Raw genomic sequence first — 20,770 nt, forward strand, 5'->3', positions numbered from 1 at the left:
TGGTCTACACTTGGGGAGGAGAATCGATCTAAGATACGCAACTTCAGCTATGAGAATAGCATAGCTATAGGCGACGTATCTTAGATCGACTTAGACTGACTTACTTTGCGTCCTCGTGGCGCGGGATCAACAGCCACCGCTCCCCCGTCAACTCCGCTTCCGCCTCTCGCCCTGGTGGAGTTCCGGAGTCGACGGGGAGCGCGTTCAGGGATTGGGGATCTAGACAAGACGCGATACATTGATCCCCAATAGATCGATCACTACCTGCCGATCCAGTGGGTAGTGTAGACATACCTGGAGACTCAAACTTCCAAATCCACAGATATGCCAAGATGCTCAAAGAAATTCCATTGATCCTGAACCTCTGCATTATTCCCTGGGCTTTCCCTGTGCCAGTTAAGCTCTATCTAAATCTGTGCCACCATGGGCAGCCTCCCAATAATGACATCAAAGTTGCCACGTCCACCACATATCTGGGTTTCAGTGTAAGCAGGGTAAACCCATGAAAGATAATTTTTGCTGGGCAAGTATTACCCTCTATGGATACATCCTCAGATTTTCAAGGACACAAGGTCATGGAGAGTGATCATCCCTTCCCACCTTTCCTCTACTCCCAACCAACAGAGCACCATCCCAATGTACTTACAGAGGAACTTCTAAGGGGGCAGGAACAGGAAGGAGTATGCCACAGAGCAACTGTTTCCCTTCTATGAACATTTCACCACATACTCCCATTAGTGCCAGTGAAACTGGAGAAAAGCACTGGGGCCCAGATCCACTAAGATATTTAGACACTAAAGGCCCAGACTTAGGTAATTAAGTCCTGGTTTTAGGCAACACTACAATCCACAAAAACCCAGCTAGGCTGACACCTAACCCTGTAGGTGCCTTTATTTTTCCTGTAGAAGTTCCCTAGATGCTTAAGTTTCTGCCTCTAAGGGCAGTTTCCCACCTCGCAGGTGGGTGCCCTAAACTAAGACTATATAATCATTCAGTCTCTCTCTCCCACACCCCACATTACTATTTCTTGTCCTCATACCCCACCAAATTATGTGTGGAGTGAGGGAGGACAAACAGGATAACCTGTATAATTACAGGCCTGTCAGTCTCACATTAATCCTGGGCAAGACAACAGAGTGGCTGATAAAAAATGATTAATAAAGAATTAAAGGACAGTAATATAATTAATGCCAATCAACATGGGTTTATGGAAAATAGATCCCGTCAAACTAACTTGATATTTTTTTGATGAGAGAAGATAAAGTTTGCTGATGTAATGTACTTAGCCTGTTACACATTTGACTTCGTACTGAATGACATTCTGATTAAAAACTAGAAAGATAAAACTGACATGTCATATATTAAATTGATTTTAAAATGGCTAACTGATAGATCTCAAAATGTAATCATAAATGGGGAATCCTCAAATGGATGTGTTTCTAGCAGGATCCTGTAGAGAATAGTTTTTTGTCCTGTGCTATTTAACATTTTTATCAATGACTTGGAAGAAAACAAGCCTAGCTCAGGCTTGGTGGATTGCAGCTTTGTTCCAATGATTTTTTAGGTACTTAAAAGTTAGACGTTGCAATGTTTAGTATTGCAGTGCCTAAATCCCTTTGTGGCTCTGGGCCTGGGCCCTCACTCCTTATGTAAAAATCCCACTAGGAAAAAATCAAACTGTGTGTAACTGGGCATAACTCTATTGCCTTCATTGAGGCTAGATTTGGCCCATTATCTCAAATTGGGACTGTGTATTTGGCCCTAAATCAAAGCAGTTCAAGTAGTAGTTCATGTTTTTTGTTGTTGCAGCACTAACCATAATAATCTAAAAACAGAAGCTAAGTTGTCTTCAGAGCAACATTTGTGCAATGGAGAGCTAGTCTGTAGATATTTACCAGAACTGTAAAATATTCAACATTCCTGTAAGTCTTAACAGGAAACATTCCTGTCTCTTCTTCACCATCACTCAGAACACCAAAAATAAGATGATGAAAGTTTATTAACTGGAAATAAAACAAGCCAAGCTTCATTGCAGTTATAATTTTCAATATATAGTATCACCTATAACAGGGGTCAGCAACCTTTCAGAAGCGGTGTGCCGAGTCTTCATTTATTCACTTTAATTTAAGGTTTTGCGTGCCAATAATACATTTTAAACCTTTTTAGAAGGACTCTTTCTATAAGTCTATAATAGAAAACTAAACTATTGTTGTATGTAAAGTAAATAAGGTTTCAGAATGTTTAAGAAGCTTCATTTAAAATTAAATTAAAATGCAGAGCCCCCCAGACTGGTGGCCAGGACCTGGGCAGTGTGAGTGCCACTGAAAATCAGCTCGCATGCCGCCTTCAGCACCTGTGCCATAGGTTGCCTACCCCTGACCTATAGTTTAGGCTGCTTAAGTCTTTCCATTTTTAAAGGGTCTTTTTTCAGTTGCTTACAACTTTCCAAATTTTTCAGATTTGTGAATGAAATTTTCCAGAGCTGATCTTTGCCCAAAGGTAGGTGTTTTGATTGCTGGGGGAGGTTTAAAATATTTCAATTGAAATAGTTCATCCATTTTTGTGTATGAAGATACTTGAGAAAGAACTTCTGCTATTATAGTAGAACCTTGATTTTATGAATATCCATCTTATGAATTATATGAAGTATTTTGCTCTCCCCCATAAAAAAATCATATAAAATCAAAGTCAATTCAAAGTAAGTCAATATCCCTTAATGTCTTGATGCCTTCAGTGCACTGGAAATCACTTTGTAGTGGTCTGAACGACAAGAAGGAAGTGCTGTAGTGCACCATACTGCGACTTATGCACTGTACCTACTGTAATTTTGAGATGGTCTATTAACTTGTCTATTTTATGAACTCCTCAATCCTCAATTTAGTTCATAAAATAGGGGTTGTACTGTTTTAAAATGTTTTGCAACCTTTTTTGAAAAGCTCTAGCACCACAGCAGGAAGGCTCTAAAATGAAATTTGATAGAGAGATAATCTATAGATTGGGTTTGTGCTTATCAGTGTTCCAGTGAAATTTTGTTATGGAACATATTTTACAGTCCTTACTCACAACGAGTAGTACCTTACTCCACAATGAGCTCTATTGATTGCAATGTGGTTACTCACAGAGTACTATTCTACATGAATACTATCAGTAGAATTTAGCTCTGTACAATTAAATCAGCTCCCAACTTTCTACTAGCACTGCCACTGCATGTAATTTGAGTGCAATTTTATTATCTTCAATGGTGGATATGAAATTTCATTTATATAATGTTTGATAATGCCTCATAACACACAAGATGAATAGTGAATGGAACATGGCCTTTCTGTGGCTTCTTTACACCACTCTAGCACTGCAAAGCAGCTGGAAAGCCAGTAGATCCAACACCCTGCATTCCCATAATGGTTCCTAAGGCACAACTCAGTCCCAACCCTTGGCACAGGAAGCATGTCCAGGAGAGAGGTTGTGTAGCTGGGGCAATCCTGTGCGTTAGCAATCCCTGACTACCAAAACAACCACAGGAGTCATCAGTAACTAGTACAAAGTTGAGCAGCCCCGAGGCTGCTCTACTTTATGCAGGAACAGAACTGGTGCTCTGAAAGTTCCAGGATTAGCGAAGTTCATAAAAGTGACTTACCATCACCTTTGTGCTCTTCACCTTCGCGTTGCTTCAGACACAACTCCAGGATCTAGGTCAAAGAGCACACATTTTGTGCAGGACATAGCATTTTACTGCTATATACAAGAGATTTTCACATAATACTATTTCTTTGTTTTTATAAACATTCTTTTACAAATTTCTAGGAAATTTCATACAAAAAATAAGAGAGCATTAAGCGTGGAAAGTGATGCACCCAAAAGTCAAGAAAAGCCAAGACTAAGTTTGCTCACACAACCTTAACTCTAGCCCTAACCCTTTTGCATGTGCACTATGATACAGTCTTTAAGGCTGATTCTCCACTGTCTTTCCACTTGTATAGTCATTTACATCCATGCAAAGTAAGTATAAAATGCTACCAAATCAGAATGAAAATGTTTTACCCTCATGTTGCAATCTCACTACAGATGTAATGACTACATAATGTGCAAGGTGCCGGAGAATCAGATCTTTATATGCATAACCACATGCTATTATCCCTGCATTTACTCATACCCAGTGTGCAGGCTAAACAGTATACAATATCTGATGCACGGATACATTAGTGAATGAAACAGGGTCTTATGGATTTGTGCTTTATTTTTTACCCATTTCTATTTACAATTACCCCAGTGTAAATCTGGAGTAAAACCAAATTTACACAGGTGTTTACTGAAAGTATATTTAGTCCCTCTGTGTACAGGATAGATGGCATGTGGTGAATGAGGAAAACATCAGAGGACCCGCAACTCATTTAGCATGCAGTCTGCATGATGTACAGTGAATGAGGCAGAGGATTTCTCACTGAATAAGGAGTATAAAAATAAATATTGAACAGCTGCCTCATTCCCAGTGCACCATCAAACCTGTATACAAAGGGCCAGATCCTCAGTGCAAATCCGATCTACATCAGCTGAGGATCTGGTCCTAAATCAGGCAGGTATCCTGAGGAAATAATAATACATGATATATATTAAAGACTAGATTGTAGTGCATACAAGCAAGGGGATAGAGGTGTCAGGTTCCGGACTTTTGAGTTCTTCAATTTGCAACATTAGTGTTCTTTTATTGTAGTTTTTTGTATGAAATGTAAGCAATCCATTGTAATTGTTTAAACCGTAATCCTGCAAACAGATGTGCTAGGGTGGACTAGTACATCCACTAGCAGCCAGAATCAGAGCCTTAAAAGTTAAAGGTCAAATTTTGCATTGACTTACACCTTGTGCAATCTTGTTGACTTCAGAGCTATACAAAGTGTATGTAATCACAAAATTTGTCCCTAACTGCAGGCACCAAACATCTCCCACTTGCATTACCAATCTTTTATCATTCACAAACCTTGCTAGCGAGCAGGCCTATTAAAACTGGACAAAACCATCCAGGGATAGCATCACATTCCATTTAAAGAGCTACGTTTTATCAACCATCTGTACTTGACAACATTGTTATCTCCTCCCCCAGATGCACACTACTTACACTTCAAATCATACAACCCTCTATCCTCTTCTCTCACTCCCAGCAAGTATCTTATATAAGCTGTGACAAGTTAACAAATCCATGTAAACAGCTTTTTTAAACACAGACATGTAGGGCTGGAAGAGCTCTTGGGAGGTCATCTACTCCTGCCTCAGCATTGGGGGCTGGAAATCTCTTTATTACAGAAAAAAAATGCACAATGTATTTGCACAATCTTGGGTATGTCACTTCACCTCTCTCATTTCCTCCATCTGTAAAATGAAGATCCAACTTTGTAAAGCACTCAGAGATCAAATTTATAGGTCCCTTTTTGAGGAAAAATACTATACTATTGCTAGGTATTATTGTTTTGTAAAATATTTTTATAACTCCAATGCCCTTTTCCCACATCAGATGTCATAAAAGCAGCAGGTACAATAGAATCTTTTCAGTCATTAGGTGAGGATAATCACGAAAGTTGACCTCTGTGCTGCATCCCCCTCACCGTCTCTAGTAGCGACTGCCTCTCTTCTCTCCTATTTCCTTTACTGTTCTCCAACAGTGTCCACAGGCAGGTGGATACCAGGGCAGCACTTCAGTTTCTCCCACCCTATGGTAAGAAGGAAAAAGGACACTAACCCCAGACCTGCACCATCACTGCAAAAGGCACCTGAAAGTTTCTCCTTCAGCAAATGCTAAAAAATAATATTCTACTACACTTTCAAAATGGCTGACATGTTCCATTATGCCCTCAAGCAGCTATTTTGAGAAGAGCATGTCTTAGGGTACGTCTATACTTACCGGCCGGGTCGACCGGTAGCATTCGACTTCTCGGAGTTCGAACTATCGCATCTAATCTAAACGTGATAGTTCGAACTCCGAACGCGCTCCGTTCGACTCCGGAACTCCACTACCACGAACGGCAGTGGCGGAGTCGACGGGGGAGCCGCGGACTTGGATCCCGCAGCGTCTGGACAGGTGAGTAGTTCGAACTAAGGTAGTTCGAGTTCAGCTACGCTATTTGCGTAGCTGAACTTGCGTACCTTAGTTCGACCCCCCCCCTTAGTGTAGACCAGGCCTTAGTGTACTCAGTAGGACTGAGGATACATCTACACAGCCCAGAACAGTGACTCAGAGCATGGGTCAACAGACTTGGGCCCGCAGGGCTCACACTACCACACTAAAAATATCTGTGTAGATATTGTGGCTTGGGCTGGAGCTCGGGCTCTAAAGCTTAGGGAGGGAGGTGGGCTTCAGAGCCTGGGCTCTGGCCCAAGCCGCAATATCTACACAGTTATTTTTAGCACAGTAGCATGAACTAGTGTCCGTCAATCCGGGCTCTAACACTCACTGCCATGGGCTGCTGCCTCCTGTACCCTTTATGTTCCTCTCCATGGGCTGACAGCATAGGGTGCCACCACCTTCATGAGGACAGGTTGGCCTCTCTTTCACTGGGAGCAATGGGAGGTGGTGGCCTTTTGGCAAGAGTCTCAGTCTCTTACAAACAACAGGAGATAAAAAATTTGTATGTCGCTCTCTCGGAAAGTTCTTATGAACCAGATAAATTTTAGTTATGAAATATAATGGCAAAAAATGATAATCTTAAATTCTCCTTTTCAAAAGCTATATGTTACACCAGTTCTATTGAAAAGAGAGGGAAGGCAAGAGGGGGAAAACTCTGTGTGTGCATGCACACACAAGTGAAGGAGAACATCGGGGTCCAGGGGGAAGGGGGAAATTGGAGTACGTGTGTGCACGCAAAGGATGTGGAGAAAGTGGGGGAGAGAAAATTTGGAATGTGTCTGCAAGGAAACAATCTTGAGTGTACACTCTGGCTCAACAAAGCAACTGCAAACCCTGTTTACCTAGCTAGTATACTTTGTGCTGCTCCAGAATTGCAGAAAACAGCCTTTTATGGCTTAATTTGGCCATTAACATTAAAATGATTTAAGATTGACACTTCATATCTTCAAATCATTAGAAGTATCACATGGTAACATTCTCTGAGTTTCTTGTTTAGTGTTCATATATGAAATTATTAATTAAAAATAAACAAGGAAATTCCCAGACAAAAACTACATTAAATTGGCATTAAGACTGAGAGTACATATTAGTAATTTAGGGTTAAATACTTTGCAGGAATGTTGTCCAAGAACCAAACATTATAAACTCTGGAAATTAAGAGTTAAGCTTACACTTGAAAGAAATCCAGACATGTTACAGTATGCAAACGCACAGTTAAGGACACTGATCAACCTTATCTCTGCTCTGCAATGGACCCCATAAGGGAGGGAAACAAATCTAGTGTCTTTAAAAATCAATTTAATCTAATCTAGCATCACAAACACTAAAATGTCTTAATCACAATCATATAGTTCGGGGTCGGCAACTTATGGCACACGTGCCACCTTTGGCACGCGAGCTGATTTTTGATGACACATGGCAGTGAGTTGAGCCGCTCAGCCCGCTGCCACTCTGAGGTTTCTGCTACCGGCACCTGCCAGCCGCTGGTCCCACTCATCGTCCGCTGCTGGCCTGGGTGAAAGAACCCCAGGCTGGCAGCGGGCTGAGACCCTGGCTGGCAGGAGCCAGCGGCCGAAACCCCAGAGCGGCGGTGGGCTGAGCTGCTCAGTCGCTGCTCTGGGGTTCCAGCTGCTGGCCCCTTGTCAGCCGGGATCCCCGCCGCAGCCCCACTCACCTTGCTTCTAGCTGGAGTTCCAGCGCAGGCCCCCGGCCAGACAGGGTCCAGGCCTCCAGCCCTGCTCAGCCCTACCAGCTGCCAGCTCCACTCACTTCAGCTGCCGATCTGGGGTTCCAGCCGCTGACCTCCTGCCAGCCGGTTAACAACTGATCACTCAGAAGCCTGTGTGCAGCTTAAAGTATCCAAATACATGCCAGACATTGGAAAACTCAGCAAGGAAAAGCAAGGGCAAGGATCAAACTAAACTGATAAGATCTGCATTTTAATTTAATTTTAAATAAAGCTTCTGAAACATTTTGAAAATCTTGTTTACTTTACATATAACAGTAGTTTGGTTATATAATATATAGCCTTATAGAAAGACCTTCTAAAAAACATTAAAATGTATTACTGGCATGCGAAGCCTTAAATTAGAGTGTATAAATGAAGACTCGGCACCCCACTTCTGAAAGGTTGCCAACCCCTGATATAGTTATTACACAGTGTCGCTACAGGATAGTGTCATTCAGCCAATGACAACACAGCCCCTGCTGAAACCACAGAATGGAGACTACCAGAATAGGGCTTGGGGAAGTTGTCCTTGCAGGATGGCTACTGCCTGAATGCGTCTTGGGGGGTAGATAGCTCACCATCAGATCAACTGGGGTTGGGAGGTGTCACGGAGTCCCTGGGCAATGCTCTGGGACTGCTTCCCACCAAGCCAGTCAGGACTTTGGAGAACCTCCTCTCCCTTGGAGCAGACTGTCTCCAGGGCAAGAAGCCTACACGGCTTCACCTCCTGGGTCTCTTCTAGGCGCATTCAGCATTTTCTGCCCCTCCGCGCACTTCCCACAGCGAGTTCACCCAGATGGGGTCCTGGGGAAGCCACTGGGTCCTGCACTCCCACTTCGCAGTCAGACGTGACTCTCAGCCAGCCAGTAAAAGAGAGGTTTATTTGATGACAGGAACACGGTCTAAAACAGAGCTTGTAGGTACAGTGAACGGGACCCTTCTGCTGGGTCCATTTTGGGGGGCAGTGAGCCAGACACCCACGTCTGCACTTCACTCTTCGTCCTCAGCCAGCTCCAGACTGAAAACTCCCCCAGCCCCTCCTTTCTGGCCTTTGTCTCTTTCCTGGGCCAGCAGGCCACCTGATCTCTTTGTCTCCAACACCTTCAGTAGGCATCTTGCAGGGGAGGGGCCCAGGCCATCAGTTGCTAGGAGACAGAGTGTCAGGCATTGGCCAGACCGGACAGTCTCTGCGCAAAAGAATTATGGACACAAATCTGACATCAGGAATCATAACACTCAAAAACCAGTAGGAGAACACTTTAACCTGTCTGGTCATTCAATGACAGACCTGCGGATGGCAATTTTGCAACAGAAAAGCTTCAAAAACAGACTCCAGTGAGAAACTGCTGAGCTGGAATTGATATGCAAATCAGATACAATCAACTTAGGCTTGAATAGGGACTGGGAATGGCTGAGCCATTACAAACATTGAATCTATCTCCCCTTGTAAGTATTCTCACACTTCTGTCTGTACTGGGCTTGATTATCACTTCAAAAAAGTTTTTTTCTCTTACTTAATTGGCCTCTCAGAGTTGGTAAGACAACTCCCACCTTTTCATGCTCTCTGTATGTGTATATATCTCTCCTCAACATATTTCCATTCTATGCATCCAAAGAAGTAGGCTGTAGCCCACGAAAGCTTATGCTCAAATAAATTTGTTAGTCTCTAAGGTGCCACAAGTACTCCTGTTCTTTTTGCGGATACAGACTAATACGGCTGCTAATCTGAAATCAGGAATTTATGTACACTGGTCCTTTGCTCTTTAGCAACCATACACCCTTATCCACCATCCAGATACTTAAGAACCGCATAGAGGACACTGAGGCACCAACACTGTATTCAGAGAAAACAGTAAGAACATTCCCATTTCGTCACAGGAGGCATCACCCTTGCACAATCCATAAGCCCCCCAAACCAATCTCCCTTGAGAGGATGCCTCCTAGAAAATTCTGCAAAATGAACTTTTTCTGTGGGACTGTATGATCTGGCCTCATTATGTACCTACACTATTAACCCTATGAATTTAGTATGATTCAAGGGAACTGGAAGTTTATATGGATAAAATGAATATTCAGTTGTATCAGTTAATGTAAACAAAATGTTTTGGAAGGGATAAAAACTTCAGGTATCAGGATTTAAAACAATATACTATTGGGGATTAGGAGGGGACTTCCACTGGGGGTATCGCACATCTACCTGCTGTAGGGTTCTTTCACCTTCCTCTGAGGTTTTGGGTGCTGACAATGGCCAGAGAGAGGATACTGGACTAGAGAGATCAGAGGTCTGTGTTCCTTAACCCAAATATGAATTTCCAACATTTTCTGTATGTCTAGACTAAATATATAATTGTCTGCATGCTCAATTCTATATTCCTTATGCAAGGAAAAACTCATGTTCTCCCCAATGGGAGACTTTCTTGCATAAACAATATCGACTCTATGTCTGATAAGTGTTCATCTTCATTCCCATTCAATCTTCTCCCAACTGCATCATGCCTAGCAACCAATCTCCTGCAAAAGTAATAAAAGCCCTAATATCCCTATTAATGGTCTTTCTGAACTCAAGAGATTTGCAGTGTCATAAATGTGATCGTCCAAGATCTTAACATGAGATTTATTCCCACAGCTAACTGGTCATTTCTACATACTGTGTCAGGGCTGGGCTGTGGGCAGCCTGTGTGCACAGTTACCAAGTCAGGAGACAAGTAGCAGGGTCTGAGTCAGGCACCAAGTTGCAGATAGCAGGCAAATAGCAGAGTCGGGATCGAACTGGTTCAGGTTACCAGGAAGTCAGGGTCAGACAGCAGGTAAACAGCAGAGTCAGGGACAACCGGGGTCAGAAGCTGGAGTCTAGGATCCACAGCAAGACAAGGTCTGGAGTGGAAGCAAGCAGTCTGCATCATTGCTCAGACAGCTTCCCATAACAGCTTCCGGGTTTCTATACTGGCATAAGCCAATCAGTAGACTGTGAGGGGCTGCCACTCAGGCCCTTCTGGGCAGTACTTCCTGCAGTGCCTAGCTTCACAGGGTCTTCCAGTGGAAATACAGCCTAAATTTCCAATGGTGATGCGGAAGCATCAGGAGCCTAGCACCACTATAGTTCTAGGTTCTAGTCCTGCAGGGGTGTTGCTGGTCCAGACTTATTCAGGTGAGTCCTGTGGAATTCCCCACCAGGTGAGTGGCAAGGACATGGGAAGCAGGTTCCTAAGTGTGCTTCTCAGGGCCATAGTCTTCCCAGTCCACCAGATAGTACAGGCATCCATCAGGAATCAAGGATGGCATGCACTTTTTACTCCTTGTGACCCTGGATTTCAACCATGGAAGTAGTGGTGTGGTTCAATCAGGGAAGGTGCATTTCTCTAGTTGGGCATAAAACTGTGTCTCCAGGACAGACCAGACATGATGCTGCTCAGGGTTCTCAGAAAACACCAGTATATCATCAAGGCAGATTATCACATATGGCCCAGGATGCAGGGCCAGCTTTAGGCCAGTTCCACCAATTCCCCCGAATCGGGCTCTGCGCCCAGTGGCAGAGCTGCTGGGGCGTGGGACAAGTGGCCGAGAATTCCTTCCCTGGCTAGAGGCTCCTTTTTAATTTTTACTCACCTGGCAGTGCTCTGGGTCTTCGGCGGCAGGTCCTTCAATGCCACCAAAGACCCGGAGCGAGTGAAGGACCCACCGCCGAAGACTCGGACCGCTGCCCGGTGAGTACAAGCCCCACGTGTTTTTTTACCTTGAGGGGGGGGGGTCATCCCTGCCGGGGCTCCGTCGAAACTGTTCGAATCGGGACCCGCACTTCCTAAAGCCGGCCCTGCCAGGATACTCCTGAACACATCATTTTCAAAATGTTGACATGTTGCAAAGGCACTGGTTAAACCAAATGGCATTACTAATTATTCAAAGTGCCCATATTAGGTAAGAAAAATGGTTTTCCACTCATCCTTAGGTCTTATGCGCACTAGATTGTATGCCCCCTGAAGATCTAGTTTAGTGAAGAAGCTGGCAGTCCTCAGGCAGCCCAATAATTCTGGGATGAGGGGCAGGGGGTACTGGTTACAAATCTAATACCTGCTGGTCCCTGGTTCAATGCATGATAATCTATGCAGAAATGTAGTGACCCACTCTTTTTTCACACAAAGAGGACTAGTGCCACATTGGAGAGGTGGATCTCTGAAAGAAGCCGTTTGTAAGAATTTTTTGGATATATGCACGTAGTGCCTCTAACTCTGGCTTAGACATAGTGTATATCCATCCGCGTGGCACCTTTGCCCTTGTTTGTAGGTCTATTGGATAACTGTAGTCCCTGTGTGAGGGTTGTGAATCCATGTTTTTCTTTTCAAATACATTCAGGTAGTCTCAGTATTTGTCGGGGAGGTTGAGGTTCTGGTCTGGAATCACTGCTTCTGGTTAGCCCCCCACCTTCTGGGGTCTCACTTCTGAAGGTCTTATTCACTCCTGGGGCCCTAGCTGCAGGTCAACTGGGGGTTAGTTGATTTGTTGGAAGCAAGCTTTCTGCCTATATTTGGAGGAGAAGCTAATGCTTCACCGCCACCAGGAGATACACAGGTCATGCAGCTCCAACCAAAGAATACCAAGAATTATTGGAAAGAATGGAGAGCAGATCATATCAATGCATATTATTTTTGGTGCCCTATTACTATAGTTTCTAAGTGGACAGTTTCTCGGATCATTGGTCCTGATGATAGGAGGAACCCATCAATCATTTCCACCAGGTCTAGTGTGGGTTTGGCAATGGTTTGGGCTGCCTTAGCACCTACAAAGTTGGCTAAGGACCTACAAAGTTGGATAATAGTCCTGGAGTCTATTATCATTAGTTGCAGGGGATATGCTGTGCCTGCCCATAGTCTGCAACCGCAGTAGCAACTGGAAATGTGGGGACAGCCTATGGTTCCAGATAGGGTTCTACTTGAGGGTTGGTTCCAGAGCATGGAGCTCCAGTGATGCCCAGGCTGTACGCCATCCTAGCAGGCTTGGGCTGCTCCATTTCCCCAGCTCTTTCAAGTGGGACAAGAGGCAAGGGCATGTCCTGGCACACTGCAGCTGACATTCTTTCTCCTTTGGGGCAAGTTGTCGGTGACCTACATGGATTCAGGACTCAGTTCTACAGGCTTTGTTGTACAGGGTGGGCACGGGATTTCTTTCCTCTTTACATGCAGCCAAGAGTCAACGCACAAGGCAAGATTAATAAAAGCCTCTCGGAATGGGGTTTTTTAACATGGGCTAGCTCATTTTTCACATCCTAACTGACTCCCCACCAGAACTGGTATAGTTGGGCTGCTCCATTTCATATGACATCAACCACAAGCCATCAGAAAAAAGCAGCACAGGAGGTGGCTGGCCTTTGCCCCGGCAGCTTCCAGGGGGCAGCCTCTGTGAAGTGGACACGATGTAGGTCATCAAAGATGGCTGAGAAGGCTTGCAGGCAGGAATCCAAGTCAGAAAGCACTGGGCTGTTCTGCTCCAACAGGAGGAAGCCCAATTGAGCACTTCACCAATGAGCATGATAACTACTAGCTCCACCTTTATCTGATCTGTAGGGTACATTCGGGGGCACAGCAGGAAGAGCAGCCAGCATTAGTTCAGGATCCTCCAGAATTTCCAGCAATCCCCATCAAACCATTCTGGCAGCAACACTGCAAGGGCCAGTTGCTTCTCCCTGTGAGCATGCTAGCTGCTCATGTACAGTCTCTGGGGGGGATGGGCAAAGGTGGTCTGAGCAAACTGTCAGGACCAGGCCATGGGAAGCCTGTGCGTCTTGGTCAACTACCCAGCTGCAATCAGGAAACAAGTAGCAGAGTCAGGGTTGAGCCAGGTCTGGATACCAGGAAGTCAGAGTCAGGCACCAGCTTACAGACAGCAGGCAAATAGCAGAGTTGGGAACAAACCAGGGTCAGAGGCCGGAGTCTAGGATCCACAGCAAGACAGGGTCTGGTTTGGAAGAAAGTAGGACATATGCATCATTGCTCAATCAGCTCCCAGTAGTGGCTTCTGGGTTTATATACCAGCATGAGCCAATAGGTGGGGCTGCAAGAACCATCAGTGGTGCAGAACCCGTGTGCTCCCTGGTTCTAGTACAACAGGTTCTTACATACTGTGGACGGTGGCTTGTACTCACCTGTGAATATCTGTTAGGAAAGCACCTATTTAATACGATGGCAAAATATAAGAGACTATGACCCTTATTCCAAAAAATCAGGTTAATTCTATGCCACTAACATCAATTTGAGCTTTACTATCAGGGGTGTCATTTCAGAAAAATTCTGTGGGTAAAGGGTGGGCAAAGTTGTGTCAGCATACAGAATATTCTCTGTCCAAAAAAGCATGATGAATGAGAAAAACTGGGCAATTATTGCTCTCCTAATCATCACACCCAAAGTTGGGGGGAGGGAGTGGAAGACATAATGAAGCATATAGATCCATGAAAAGTCAGGGGGGTGGGAAACCAAGGACTGGGGAGGCAACTGCTCCTCCCCCACCTCATAGTAAATGACGCCCCTGGTTACTACTAACTTCATCTGGATCAGGCCCAGTTTTTGGCATGAGGTTATTGTCACAATTTCAGGATAACTTCACCTGCATTCCCTCTCTGTGGTCCCTTGAGGGCACTTAAGGCTTCTAGCTCTCAGCCATCACCTCTCTTGGCTGGAAATCTATGGGTACGGCTACACTGGCGAGTTGCAGCGCTGGAAAGCCTCCACCAGCGCTGTAATTAGTAAGTGGCCACACCTGCAGGGCACTTCCAGTGCTGCAACTCCCTGGCTGCAGCGCTGGCCGTACACCTCACTCAGCATGGGGAATAAGGATTCCAGCACTGGTGCTGCAGCGCTGGTCATCAAGTGTGGCCACACACCAGCGCTGTGATTGGCCTCCAGGGTATAAGGATGTATCCCAGAATGCTTTTATAAATTACTCTTTGTTTTGTTATGCAGCCTCTCTTTGTTTTGTTATGCCGCTGCTGCTTATCTAAAAAACAAACAGGGCTCCTGTTTGCTGTGATCATCTGTACCTGGCTGTAAACAATCAAATGAGAGGCAGGCAGGGAGCGAATGAAACAGCGGGGAGTCGTGTTGGCTGCAGGCTGTTTGCAATTAAGAGTTAAGACTAAGGGGTCGGAAACATGTTCTGATTTTTCAAGGCAGGAAGCTAAACACACAGTGTTGGCTCCAAAAATCCCCTCTCTCCCCCCCCCCCCGCTCCCTGTCACACTAGACCCCACTCCACCCCCTTCTTTTGAAAAGCACGTTGCGGCCACTTGAACGCTGGGATAGCTGCCCATAATGCATCACTCCCAACAGCGCTGCAAATGTGGCCACACACCAGCGCTGGCCCTGCACAGCTGGATGACCAGCGCTGCAAACTACCAGCGCTGCAAACCGTAAGTGTAGCCATACCCTATGTCTCTCTCTTTTCTGACTGGGGTTTTAAGGGTGCACAGCTCCCTGAATTACACTGTCATACCTCCAGAAAGCCATTCTCCCTAATGGCCAGCACTTGTGCATTGCTTTCTCTCCCAGAGCCATTAATTGTGTATTACCAGCAGGTACCAGTTACCACACAGCTCCTTCTAAGCAAGCACCTTTATTCTCAAGGTAAAAACATTACAGAGAAAACATGTCAAAAACAATAAAAGTTCCTATACTTATGCTAAAAGCTTACCAGAGGTCACCCATCAGTCTTATGGGGCTCTAGTAGGCCACAGTCTTTCCAACCCTTTTGCAAGGGTTGGAGTGCTTTGACAAAAGGTCCTGTCCATTTGCTGGATCAGAAAGAAGGCCTCAAGTCAGTTTAAACCCAGCCATTTTACACCAAAAGCCTGTTCTTTGTCTGTTGGTTTCTAAAAAAAGACAATCAGTCTGAACTAGTATATTGAAGCCTCTCCAAGGGGTACTAGCTCTCTGGAGTGTTCATAACCTAAATGATTCATCTTAATCACCCCCTACTGCTTTTAGTTCTTTGCGGAGCTGTGGTAATCCTTCCCCCTTGGAATTACATACAATCCCTGGCCCACAGTGTTATATAAACCATTCATACACTTAACACAAAATGATCCTCACAGATACTGCACGCGGTTGCAATATCTGTCACAGCTACTACATTAACATTTTTGATTCAGTTGATCCAAGCTATAATCAATATCTTTATGATATGCACATGAATACCCACCTCCCAAGGGCAGCCATGTAAACTATGTGATCTGTATCTCAGTTTACTGATTTCACAGTAGCTGACAAGTATAAGAGTGTCAGAATTTCATGTCATTATATTAATACTGTAAAAGAGATTGCCACTGATTCATTATTACAACATTACCTTCATGTAAATTTATCATGCTTGTTAGGAAAGGCAATAGTAATTCAGCTCACAACATTTCCAAACCTAGTGTATTTATATTCTTTAAATCATTAATGTAGTCCCCTACTTTTGAAAATAAATATCAAAAGGCAATTGTGAACACATCCAAATAAAATATTCAGTTTCCATCTATTAGCTTTGTGCCTAAATCTAATTTACTAATATACCTGATAGACACCCCAGTGATAAGCACCTTCGAAATACACTGAAAGGAAAAAGCCCTCAAATCTGTTAATAATAAAACCAGTATCTTAACTGTAATCTGGATCCTGCAGTTTTTATTTAAGAAAAACTCCCATTCACTTCAAATGGGAGATGTGTCTAAGTGAGGAATGCAGGATCAGGCCCTATAATTCTGAAGTATGAGTCAGCTTTTATGTTCTACACCTAAATGAAGACACAGTAAAGGAACAAAAAATGAAACCATTTTAAAAGATTAGCTAAACTGTTGCTCTATCTGTCCTTAGCCTGCAGCCCATAAAAATCCAAATTTGCCATTTGCTTTAATGGGAGTTTTGAGTGAGCAAGGGCTGTAGGATCAGGACCTCAGACATGCAGCTAAAAAACTTACCTATTCCAGTTGAATAATATTCAATGGAAATCTCAAAAGTCTCTGTAGGAGTTACTTGGAAAAAGGCAAGTTTTAGATTCTATGATCCTTTCTTTATTTTTACTTTTGCAACATTTCTCTTGCATTGGTTTATGGTACAAATTATTACTCTAAGCCTGCACCTTGTAGAATGCAGGTGGACTGCTGTGCCCATGTGAAGCCCCACTGACTTCAGTGAGGGCCTGCGTGAGCACAGTGGTCCATTCACGTGCTACAAAATGCAGGATTGGGGCCTATGGGTCTTCTGTTGGTTTACTCAAACATATTCATAAGATTACCAAAAGGTCATACAGCAGAATAATTCCTATCTAAGGATAACCTTTAGGGCAGTGTATTTTATCATCACCACATTTTTATGGAATATTTTGACAAGTTTGCTTTTATTGCATCTATATGTTTTGATCAAAGGAAGTACCAGTAAATATTTTGTATACTATCAGGTTGGCCTCTGCAGTACCATGCTTTTATAAGCAAGTGCTGCTGCAGCCTAAAGCTTTCATGTATCAATATTAACACTCAGCTTAATAATGTTTTTAAAAAAATAAAAAGTCTGCTAATTTTAAAAAGAGAAGCAATTATTGCCTGCCAAAATCTTCCAAAAATGATGTATTACTAATGTACTCATGTAAGTAGATAGATTCATCTGAAAGTAACACCTCAGAAATATTTTAAAGTAACAAGTAAATTCAGAATTAAGGCTAAAAATGAACTGACACTATTCTTAATGCACCCTATTTTGACTACATATTACAACATATGACATGTAATATCACACGATACTATTTTGAGACAAATACAAATCACAGGTGCTGTAAGATGACTTCATCATGGAGTTCAACACGCTGAGTTTTAGCCTTAACTCAGAATTCCCTTGACTTTGTGGATTTAAGTCAGATTCTACAATGCTATTATAATATATTTTTGATTATTTGTATTTCCTTTTTATTACTGTAGTGTTAAAAAGGAGAGGCGGGACTCTTATTAAAATATTTGAAGTTTGACATAATACTGTTTTATTGTATACATACACAAAAGGAGCCAAACTGAACCCTGGTGTAAACAGGTATAATTCCATTAAAGACAGCTGAGTTGCACACAGTTAGACTATGGAGGAATTTGGCCAACGGGCCTGATCCTGCTTTCACAGAAGGTAATGAATGGCAAAATTCCCATTATTATTTACACAGAGCCTAATCAAAGCTCATTGAAGTAATTTTCCCTCTGGTCCTGTTCCTACTGAAGTCAATGTGCGTTTCTATATTGACTTTAATTGGGAACAGAATTAGAACCATAATGCCCCAAAATGTGCTAGTTGTTTGATTTCAATGACAGCAGAAGTGGGCCCTTAGTTTTAAATATTTATGTTGATACATGCAATATAAATGCATAGTAATCACTTTACACGGTTAAATATCTTAAATTTCTTCTTTTTTTCAAAGAACCAAAAGCAATTAGATTATGATATGATTTGATCATTCCCCAAATTTCAAACCATAGCCTTTTATGCTGACTAATAAAGAAGTATTTTAAACAGGTAAACTTCATTTATTTTTCTTTATATGCCTTATGTTAATCAAATTATTTTATTTTTCAAAGGTATTAAGCAAAACAATAACAAAACATAAAAATAAATGGTTCATCCTTTTTTGACTTTTTGTATATCAAGTTGAGCCAAACTGGAATTTCAAAAACCTTGAAGGATGAAGTTTATTTTGGGAAGATTAACACAGCTTTTAAAACATACTAGCCATTTTTTTCCTTACAATTTAAAAAAAAAATCATTTTTCCTCTTCACTATTTACAAGACACCCTTGAAAGTTCAACATTAAAGGACCTGATTCTGCAGTCCTTTCTTAGGAACAATTCCCAGTGAAAGTCAACAGAATTCATGTCAAAGTTAAGGACAATAGGATTGGGCTCAACATTTCATTTCTTATTTTTTTTCCATTATAATTTGTTGTTGTAGTGTTGGTTATAATTACAGAGAAGCTAGTACTGATTTGATTTTAGTGAAGAATAGTGCTAAAGCTTTCATTATGAAAAATAAACATGAAAAAGATAAACGCAGGGATGAACCTACACTTCTTATTCAGACAAAACTCTATTGAAGGATCAGGTCAACACCTAAGAAAAACAAAGACCAATCAAATCTAATCTTGATACTGTTCTATTATTATAATGTTGCCATAGTTAACAGCCTTCATTGGTAATATTAAAGGAAAATAATTGATCCCTTTTCAATGCATCACAAATGAGAAATGAAAACATTATGTGCAACATTAACTTCAGTGGATTTTACTTTTGTTTAATGCCCTTTCCTGAAATATTACCTGCAACATATTTTATTTAAAAATGAACCCTTGTATGCTACTCTGAATTTCTAGAAGAGCTCGCTTGCACATTTTATTCTTACTAGCTTTCCTTAATTCCTTACCTGGCCACTGTAGTGTTATCAATTTGAAAACTGAGCCTGAGCTCAGGACTGGGCTCTTGATGCTGACATTAAGAGCCTTATGAATTTGTTGATTACTACAACGGTGCACAGGGAAGAACAAGCATAAATGTGATTTCCATCACTCCAGGGTTAGTACCCACAAACACTGCAGTTGTCAAGTAAAAGATATGCTGGCATCACATCACCCAGGCCCCCTAATAGATGCTTTTTTCTTTCATTCTTTCTTTTAATTCTAATAGTAAATTAATAGAAAGAACCACTCCAATCCTTACCTTACAAATCTGGAAATAATCCGAAGACAGGATTTCCTGGATCTCATCTCTGGGTGTCCCTGCAGCACCTGCAGTCCCTCCTGGATGCACGGATCCACTTCCAGCCCCAAGTCCACCACCACTGCTACCGCCACCACCGCTACTGCCACCAGGAGATGAGGCAGTTAAACCATCCAAAACTTTGCGGAAATTAAATTTCTTCATTTTGGAAAAAATCTTTAAAAGGCTGGAGGGGGAGGGGGGGGAAACCGGTGCGCTTCAACACAACCAGGGCCGCCCGGGGGGGGGGGGCGGCAAGTGGGGCAATTTGCCCCGGGCCCCGGGCTCTGCAGGGGCCCCCGAGAGAACAGCTGAGGCTCCCGCCTCCGCCCCTCTCCCGGAGCCTTAGCGCATCGAGCGGCGTGTTTCCGGCGGGGCCCCTGAGCCCCGCCCCGCCCCGAGCCGCGTGGTCAGGGGGCGGGGCCGGGAGCTCCGGGCTGGGCTGGGCTCCCTCCGCTCGGCCCGGAGCTCCCAGCCCCGCCCCCTCCCCACGCGGCGCGGCTCGGCTCGGAGCGGGGGGCGGGGCTCAGGGGCCCCGCCGGCCACCCGCTGCCGCTGACGCTGTTCCGCGAGGCGCTCAGGCTCCCGCTGGGGCGGGGGCCGGGGGGGGGTTGGCTAAGGGGCAGGGAGCCCTGGGGACGGTCAGGGGGCAGGGAATGGGGGGGTTGGGTTGTGGGGGGGCGGCTAGGGGTTGGGGCAGACAGGGAGCAGGGGTGGGGTCTGAGGGTGGGGTCTCTGGGGGACGGTGAGGGAACAAGGAGCAGGATGGGTCAGGGATTCTGCGGGGGGCAGCCGGGGGGGGCAGGAAGTGGATGGGGGTCGGATAGGGGGCAGCCAGGCTGTTGGGGAGGCACAGCCTTCCCTACCCTAAAGCTCATTCAACAGTTTGAGGCTCGCAGAAGAGCCAAGCTGTTAGTTATTCCATTAGGGCTACCAGCCCTTTCACTTCTCAAATGCCAAATTATAGTCTACATGTAATTTCAGTGCCATGGGGAGATTCATGTCAGGGGAGGGTAGCTTCATTTAAAATTAGCCACTGGGGGGAAGGATCACATGAGACGAACAATATCCTTCCCAACCCTACCAAGGGAGACGCCCCCCCTCCCCTGCATTCCCTGAGGCTTCAGAGGGGTTAATTCAGTGGTTCTCAAACTTTTGTCCTGGTGACCCTTTCACATAG

The 20,770-nt window shown here is 43.9% G+C and overlaps 1 protein-coding gene across 11 annotated transcripts in view; it reads right to left on the reverse strand.

Moving 5' to 3' along the window:
- STXBP5L (syntaxin binding protein 5L) overlaps nt 1-19,810 on the reverse strand; it is a 421,232-nt gene extending 401,422 nt beyond the window's left edge. For all 11 annotated transcript variants that reach the window (XM_045001069.1, XM_045001067.1, XM_045001064.1 and 8 more), the window contains exon 1: nt 19,552-19,810. In XM_045001069.1, coding sequence (XP_044857004.1) covers nt 19,552-19,755 — 204 coding nt within the window. In that variant the 5' untranslated portion in view covers nt 19,756-19,810. The remainder of the gene's footprint in view (nt 1-19,551) is intronic.
- Nucleotides 19,811-20,770: the final 960 nt, after the last annotated feature.

This window comes from Mauremys mutica, chromosome 1, assembly GCF_020497125.1.
Source record: "Mauremys mutica isolate MM-2020 ecotype Southern chromosome 1, ASM2049712v1, whole genome shotgun sequence".
Classification (NCBI taxonomy): domain Eukaryota; kingdom Metazoa; phylum Chordata; order Testudines; family Geoemydidae; genus Mauremys; species Mauremys mutica.